Below are 8,823 nucleotides of genomic sequence, written 5' to 3'. Positions count from 1 at the left end.
AGATGTGTAAATTAATAGCAAAACAAATCACCATTTAAGAAACAAAGATGGCTTAAAAACCTGACTTCTGGAGAAAGTTTTTAATGAACCAAACACCACTGCAACACAAGTGGAGAAGTACAATACCTATGATTTTCAAACAACTTTAAAAAAAGTAATAACCCAGAGAAATATCACAAGACTATCTTTGCCTGCCTTGAGGCAAGAGACTGACCAGTGGGAACATCATTGATTTGTCAACAATAAATCTTGGGAGGGGGGAGGGAGTAAGGAAATTCGGAGTTCAACATGGTTGGGACCATACAGGTGACCCAACCTAAAAAGCTGAAACTAACACAACAATCAAGAGCCTGTTTCTAATGAAGTCATCAGTATAACAAGATACCATGAAAGAAGTTATAGTATCACCTTTTGGCATTCGGGAAAGTGGTGGGTCACAGCACTCCATGTGGAACCCTCTATCACAAGAGTCGCAGAAAAGCATATTATCCTAAAATTAGGGAGAGAATGAAAAAAACTCTTAATACAATCTTACTAGAGACTACATTGATATTTTGCATTTTATCTTGAAAAAAAAGGCACACTTCCTGTAACTATATATATTTTTACCCTTCGGAACAAAGTATTAATAGTTTCAAATGGTACAGCTAATGCGATAGGCAAACATTTTCAGGGTGAATATGAACAGAACTCAGGATGTTGGGATATTAAAGTACTTACTGCATTTTTGCCTTGGATTCTACATGCACTGCATGTCTTGCATTCAATACACTGCCATCTTAAGGCCTTTACATTTGTTGTTAACTCAGGACAGAATTTCAAACATGATGGGTGCCCTGAAAAACAAAACAGTTGCCAAGTCTTGAGGGTTAACAGAGTTCCTGTGCCTATGCTGCAGCCACTGCAGAACACCAGTTACCAGAAGTAGAACCCAACCAGTATCAACTGGTTTCAAAACGTTGTATTATATTATTCAGTTTATTTTAACCTTCTCTGGAAAAAATGAAATTGATCCTTAAAATGTATCAGTGTAGGAAGAACCGGCAAGTTTGCATTTACTGTAATCGCAGGATGTGAAAAAGTATATAGCACCTAAAACTGAATTGATGTCTTAATCAAACCATTTCCACAGCATATTAAACCACCACAGACTCTGGGAAAACAGCTTGTATTACACTTGAATTTGTTCTCTTGAGTTACAGCCACAGTAACTGATAAAAGAGTTTCATAACTGGTGAAAGAGTTTAATATGATAGTATTAATAAAACTAAAAATTTTAGAAGTTACAATATTTGTCTAAGCACTCACAATGGCAACCTAATAGTGAATTATATAAATACATTCATTTCATTTTAGTCTTTTTATTGCTTACTTTAATGGCCTTACAATATAGACACTTTACAGCAGTAATGATAGAAAATAAATAATGTAAAATATTTATACATCATGCACACACACACACTTTTGGCTCAAAAATGAAAAGAAGTAACTCTTGACTCCCAACTCCTATAAAATGGACCCCTCTCAATACTGATGGATAAAGCTGGGGCTAAAAAGACTACTGGATTTCCCCTGGATAAAACCTTTTTTTAATTCTAGGATCCTCCAGAGATACAAACCTATTTTTCCGCCCTAAGTACCTGTAAAGAACAAAGATAACACTCTCCCCAACATGCACATGCACACGAACACGCACACGCGGCTAATTCAAATTAATCTTCATTCATGCTACACAAGACTGTTTTTATGCCACTTAAAGCCCAGTACAGTCGGCTCTGATATAAACTGATATAAAGCTCTGTTTTTAGCCTTGATGAAAACTACCCAGCTCCCCTGGCAACCCATATTGCAGATATCTCCAAAAGAATGCATGCTATTATATATCCAAGCAAATGCCATCATTTAAATGATCCCGAAGAAGCAGTTTAACGTTGTCATGGCTAATTGAGGCATGATTTCAACATTCCTTGATACCCTAGAACTAAAAGCCACGAATAATGAAGCTAAAAAATCCAGACATACTTTTAGGTGCTAGAGAAGAAAGTTCATTATGAATTTATATTTAATTAAGAGCAGAAAGGCATTTAATAATATATTTCACATTATTTAAGAGATACTTGCGCGTGCATTTAAAACTAAAAAGATGTTTACCATGTTCACCTGAATCTAAGACAAGGACCCCCACATATAAAATAGGGGGTGAGGAGCTCCTCACCATGGAAACACGTTATAAAATTTTCTGTGTCTAGAATCTAATTGTTCAGAGGTCATCTCAAATTCAGAGACATCTTAGATTATGGTAAATATGGTAAATAAATCATTATAAAGTGTCTGGAGACAACTGGGGAAAATATGCTAGGAGACTATGTTGCATCTCAAGGCAAACGCAGCTAAAATTTTTGTGAAAATGTAAAATCATTTCTATGGGCTGATGAGCATGAAAATCCCACCAGCTGTCAACTATTTTGGAGTTTAGAGAGCAAAAAACGCTATTAGTTTGTTCTTAATAACACACTTACATTAACAAGCATTAGTAGACTCCATGTTTAACAACCTATAACAACTGAAAAAACAGGTGCAACAATGAAAATATGAATTATGCAATTACAAAGTCATTTTTATAAATTCCTGGCATTGGCAAATCCATTGTTTAAAAGAATATTTTAGTTCTATGCCAAATTGTTCCTTCCAATAAAGCCTAACAGGTGCTTCATAAAAATCTGCTCATCAGAAGAAAGGGCTTCTAGATGGGCTTGATATTAGTCACCAATACAACACACACGTTCTCATATTCCACAAATCATACCAGATACATTAACAGGCTAGAATGTTATCAAAAACTAATCACCAGCATACTTCAGTACAGATACCCAAACATAATCCATTCACCCTGTGTAAGAACTTTTTTTAATTCAACAAGCAAAGAATCTTGATTTAAATTATGCATCTTAACCTCAGTTTATATTGCTATCTTAGTTATCTTCCTAAAGAAAAGTTGATTCTCAATGGACAGAAACAACTGACAACAACACTGACCTTCAACTAGCTATAGCTTTTGCCCCTAAACAAACAGAATACACTACAAACACATTCAAGCAACTACGCAGCTTGACGTATATTTATTCTGATTTGTAATTTAATTTTGTGCTGCTATTACGGTGAATGCTATATTCCTTATTTACTATATGATTAACTCTTTCACTTGTGATTAATTTCAAGTTACTGTTGATGGAAATTGAAATTAACTTCTAGAATTCAGCCAATTAAAGACTAGAAAATCAGGTTAACCATGCCAGATACAAGTACAGAGTTCATAACTTATTTTACATTTAAAATTGATGTTAAACAAAGGAAGTATTGTCTAAAATTAACTAACTGAACTGATTATTTCTAGTAATAAATATTTTAGAACTAGTACACCTCGATCTCTCCCACCTTGACTGTGTACAAAAACAAGTTTATCGCTTCAAATTCTGGTTCCATGTACTGAGCTACTAACTTTCCCAGTTCAGTCATTTCACTGACTTCCTTGGGACTATCAACAGCAGACATTACTACTTATTTTTAATTAAAATTATTCTAACAGTGAATTTAAACATTTACAGGTTGCGAGTTACTTTACGAAAGCCTTACTCTTATTCACCCTGGTTTAGTGTTCCATTGAATTCTGGGTCTGATATGACATTTTATAGTCAAATTAAGGACAAATCTTTTAACCTAGTTGCTGTATTTTCCTCAACTCTGACTTTGAGAGTTGATATATCTGGTTGATAGAAAATGCTTGTTTATATCAACTAGATATGACAAATCATTTAATTCTTTTATCTCAAGAACCACGAAAACAATTACCATTATGTAAATGACAGCAATAACTATCATCCTGCATATGCTGCCAAATTAGATTTTAATGTCAAGTTGCTAATATTTTCTGATCTTCTATTTTGAAATTTTCTATTATGCTAGGCCCATGGTTCTCAATCTCATTACACTTGAGACACCCCTTGTTAGACTCAAGGCACCCTTTGGAAAATGCCAGCTATTAGCTTTCTCTCATTCCTTGACTACACAAATTGCTATATAGCAATTCTTCTGTAGCAAAGAACTCAGAAAGACCACAACAGGCCAGTATTTTTTGACATTATAAATTCCTATTTGAAATATCTTGCAATTCATATGTAGGTCAGTGCACATTAGTGCTAATATTATGCAGCACCCCACAACACCATTAAAAGGGTCTCACAGTAACCTGATTAAGAATCACTGTGCTAGGCAATGCACACATCATGACATGGAGCAATAAGTGGACAGATAATGGAAGTCAGTTTCCAAATCGTCTTATTATTAGCTCCTATGAATCTTCCAATTTAAAATTGTGTACTTAATCCCCTCCAGATTCATTTTCAAATGTTCCCACCTTTATTTCGTTTCTCTATTACCCTTCAGTGTTCCTACACTACCATTAGGGCTGTGCGAAGCTTCAGTACCCGATTCAATTCAGCGGAGATATGGCCCGATTCAGTGCCCAAATCTCTGAATCCGAATCAAATCAGGATACCCTTTAAACTCTTCAAATCGAATTGGAGAGATTCAGAAAGATTTAAAGGTGTGTTTATGTCCAAATCTCCAAATCATTCTGAATCTCTCCGTTTGAGCCGAAGGGATTAAATAAAGGGTCTCCTGATTAGAATCTTCAGATTTGGATTCACCCGAATCGAATTGGGGATAGTGATCCAGATCAACAAATCAAATCACTGTCCCCAATTTGGGTTGAATACGAATCAAATATGGCCCATTTCTCACACCCCAAGTTACCATCACCCAGGGACAATTGTAGGATTTGAAAAGGGAGTGGCAGAAGATGTGGCAAATCTCCACATATAACACCACCCATTTTTCTCAGTTTAAAGAGAAACTAGAAATTTTACTAATATGCTACAGGACTAGCACTACAGTGTTCAGTTTAAGATTAAAGCAAAAACAAAGATAACAACTAGAATGCACACTAATTTGCTAGATAATATATTAAGTTTTAAAACAACACCTAACGAACTAGGCCAAAAATAGTCAAAATAATCAAAAAGATATTATGTCATTAGTCCTGTAGTCATTATAGTTAAATGTATGTCTCATTCAGATTCACAAAAGAAAATCTAGTTTTCTTAATCTTCTTGACAGTGCCTCCAATATTTCACTGTCAATCATTTCTACATCTGACAGTCTGCAAGGCTATGAAACAGAAAAGAGACATTACAAGGAACAGCTAACAGACAGAAAAAATTGCAAAAGAAAAGATAGTTTGAATAGTGGAACATGAAGCTCATTAAAAAGGATAGATGTGAAGTGGAGAGAAATTAGCAGGAATCAAGGAGATGGTAATGAGCCATGAAGCCAACTGACTCCCTCACCACTGCTCGATTAGAAATGCCCTCCCAGGCAGTTGGTTTTAAAGTTTGGGTGGAACAGGAATCCAAGAGGGGGGGTCCAACTGCACCCCTCCTAGATCTGGCCCTGCCTTCATCCTCTCCTCCACACTAATTCTTTGATTTCTCAGCCTAATTGTCACAGCGCGGGTCCTAGGGGTGGCCGTGATCCCCCTAGCGTCCCCTTACCTTGCCAAGTTTGCTTCAAAGCACCCTCAAATCTCACCTGCCACGTCTTGATCTCATATGTATAAAAGGGAGGCTGCCTTTCGTCCTCTTTGACATGGTTTTCTGTTGGACATGGTTTTCTGTTGTACCCTGGCCCCGTTCTGTACCAGGTGTCTCGATGCACCCCAGCCTCATGGGCTATGCGTGGCTCCAACCGCCCCTTTACCACGCTCCAAGCCTCGCTGATGTACCGGACGTTCTTCGGTCTTAGCCGCAGCCCTTGGCTCTCTCACTGCACCCCCTGGTGCTCGTCAATTGCTGTCCCCTTTGCCTGGGGCTTCTCGTGCTGACCCCTTCTCTGGGGCTTCTCATGCCGCCCACTTTGCCCTGGGGCTCCTCGCACTCAGGTGGGCTCAGGTGACTGTAGCTGTGCCTGGCCCCAACTCTCCTCCTCAGGGTCTTGAACCCTCACAGGGCTCAGACGGCCTTGGCCTTACCTGGCCTCTGACTCTCCACCCCTTCTCTGGGGCTGGGATCTGTGCACCCCAAAATGCTGTGCCCTCTCTGGTGCCAGGGTCCCCACGCTACCATGGGTCCCCTATGAAGCCTCCTCCAACCCCTAATAGCCTCACCCAAACCACCGGTTGTAAACAGTAAACAAAAAGCTCAAGCCCCTAGGCTACAACATAAATTCAAGCCACTCGGCTATCACATTAGTCCCGCCACATCGGGGTGCTCTATCCTTCTCCCAGTCTCAGAGCTATACCTGCAGTCTGACTTCTCCTCTTTGCACAGTCTGGCAGAGCCCCTTCCCCTTTGGCTGCCAGCAGAGAACTGCCCGCCTGGCCCCAGCCTGGGAGTTATATAGGAGCCAGGCCCTGGCCCCTTCGGTCAGCTGACTCCCACCGGTTGCCCTGGCAACCTGCAGCTGGGACTCCCCACTCACTGCTAGGCTCTCTCCCTAGCAGTTTTTCTACTATAAGGAGCAGGGCACCTAAATGCTCTGCGACACTAATGTACATTTACACATACTTTCTAATATCCAACTCTCCTCCACCACCTTCAACTAGCTATACTTTTTCCACCTAGTAACTCAACCTCCCTCTGACCTTTTACTGTCTTGAGCTGACCAGTTTGAAAAAGTGAGCTGGTATAAGATACCATTTTCACTCAGTCTTGTGAGGCCCATTGATTAAGAATTGAGACAGAACATGGCTATTGCCACCCAGTTCTGATGAGCTTCCAATGCACCTCACAAATCCTGCCCATCTTTGATGTGCCTTCTGCATCTCACACAGGCCTTGACCTGGAAGTCTCTTCCACCTCCCTGTCACCCTCCACTTCACTACTACAGAGCAGTTTACATAGCTCAAAGGGTTGCTGCTAGGGATGTGAAAGGTTAAACGATTAATCTTAACTGCATTTAACTGATAAGCGCAGGGATAACTAGTTAGTTTACTGGTTATCCTTTAGCTCTGGGCCAGCATAGTCTGGCAGGAAAGGGAAGCCACATGATGCCACAGCAGGAATCAGAAGGCAGAGGGCAGGCAGAAGGGAGAAGTCAGGAGAAGGAGCAAGTGCAAGGGGTGAGGGAGACTGGTACCCATAGCCTAGGAGGAAAACAGGAGCAGCCTAATGGCTCATCAATTAAACAATTAGCTACTGGTTCACAGGCGCTCCCTCCCTCCCAGCACAGGGCTTCCCATGCGTGGAATGTGTTGTCTGGCTGGGCTTCCCTCCTGCCCACCCCCACCATTCAAAGGGCTCCAGGAGCTGAAACAGCTCCCAGCGACAGCTGTGCCTGAGCTGCTTTGTTATCAGTTAATCGTTTAACCAATATACAGGCAGTCCTCCACTCACAATGTTTTGAGTTACAACATTTCACACTTACAACATGTATAAATTGACACCCTGTTTCAACTTTCTGATGTCAGTTTCAACTTTACAATGCTTGGTCCAATGCAACGCTACACCAGTGAGCAAGTTTGCTGCATCACCCATCTCCCTGGACAACATCTGTTCAAACTTCTTTGGACCCTTTCTTTAAGAAAGCAGACAAGACTCCAGAAAAACCTGCAGTCAAGACTCCTGAGACGACTCCAGCCAAGAACCCTTCAAAAAGTCCAACCAAGAGCCTTTCAAAAAGTCCACTGAAGTCACCTCGAAGAAGTCTTTCCAAATCAATATGATTGCTATTTACAATATAAATACATTAATGTAGCTATATTACTCATCTATAATTGATTGAGTACAAATTCTGGGTTATTTTTGGTGAGAATAGGGTATTGGGCCTTGGTTCAGGAACCAGTCCCCCATTTATAACATTGTTTCCTATGGGAAAATCGGTTCCAAGTTACAACATTTCAATTTAAGACACAGTTTTCAGGAACCAATTGTGTTGTAAGTCCGAGGACTGCCTGTAATTAGAAAAGGCTAAAAGAATATTATTTTAAATAATATTTACATCCCTAGTTGATGCTCATTCCAGTATCCTAAACTTATTATTTCTATAGTGTCAGAAGGACAGTACTATTTTTGAAGATAAATACAAAACTTCTCACAGACCTTGCTAAAGTTAGACACATTAAAAGCCACTTGTGATGGAAACAAAGACCAGAGAGAACATTGAAAAACGTGCATTTATGGCGGGCATTGCAATTTAAATGTAATCATTTTAACAGACTTGCTCAACAGAAAACTAGATTATTCCTAACCCTACAGTTTCTGTTACACTGGCTCCACAGTGAAACCTGCTTAAATGCACACTGCAATGTGCAAATTACAAGCTTAATTACGAGAAGCCTCTACTTAGCTAGAAGTTTTCCTGTTTATATGCTGTTCTGAGATTGATTTTTATTTTAATAAGTCATCAGTAGCTAAAGTTTAGCCATCCAGCAATCTGATTGGCAGTCTCAACAGTTCATTCAGTATATCTAATACGTCTGAGGAACTAATTAAAGATAATTTGGTCTTAATGAGGCAGAGAGAAAGTATCAGTGTTAATTCAAATGGAAGCTGATCCATGAAAGTCAAGGCTTCCAATTCTAATGCTCCACAGAACTGCGCAGAGTTGTTATATAATGGAAGAATAGCTGATATTTAATACAATCTGATTAATACAATCTATGTTTGCAAAACAGCAAGGGAGTAATAACTAGTAACCAATCCCATTTAATTCCTGAAAAATATTATACAGGCATACCTCGGAGATATTGCGGGTTCAGTTCCAGACCAC

The 8,823-nt window shown here is 39.5% G+C and overlaps 1 protein-coding gene across 4 annotated transcripts in view; it reads right to left on the bottom strand.

Annotated features, from left to right (window-relative positions):
* The window catches only part of KAT6B (lysine acetyltransferase 6B), a 216,345-nt gene that overhangs the window by 83,741 nt on the left and 123,781 nt on the right, over positions 1-8,823 (bottom strand). For all 4 annotated transcript variants that reach the window (XM_019555897.1, XM_019555898.1, XM_019555899.1 and 1 more), the window contains exons 5-6: positions 721-836; positions 409-490 (exon numbers count right to left, since the gene is read on the bottom strand). In XM_019555897.1, the coding sequence (XP_019411442.1) occupies positions 409-490; positions 721-836 (198 nt within the window). The remainder of the gene's footprint in view (positions 1-408; positions 491-720; positions 837-8,823) is intronic.

The sequence above is a fragment of the Crocodylus porosus genome, unplaced genomic scaffold (genome assembly GCF_001723895.1).
Source record: "Crocodylus porosus isolate Cpor-Errol unplaced genomic scaffold, CroPor_comp1, whole genome shotgun sequence".
In the NCBI taxonomy this organism is placed as follows: domain Eukaryota; kingdom Metazoa; phylum Chordata; order Crocodylia; family Crocodylidae; genus Crocodylus; species Crocodylus porosus.
Note: the sequence above shows the minus strand (reverse complement) of the source record. Positions and strands in the feature narration are given on the sequence as shown.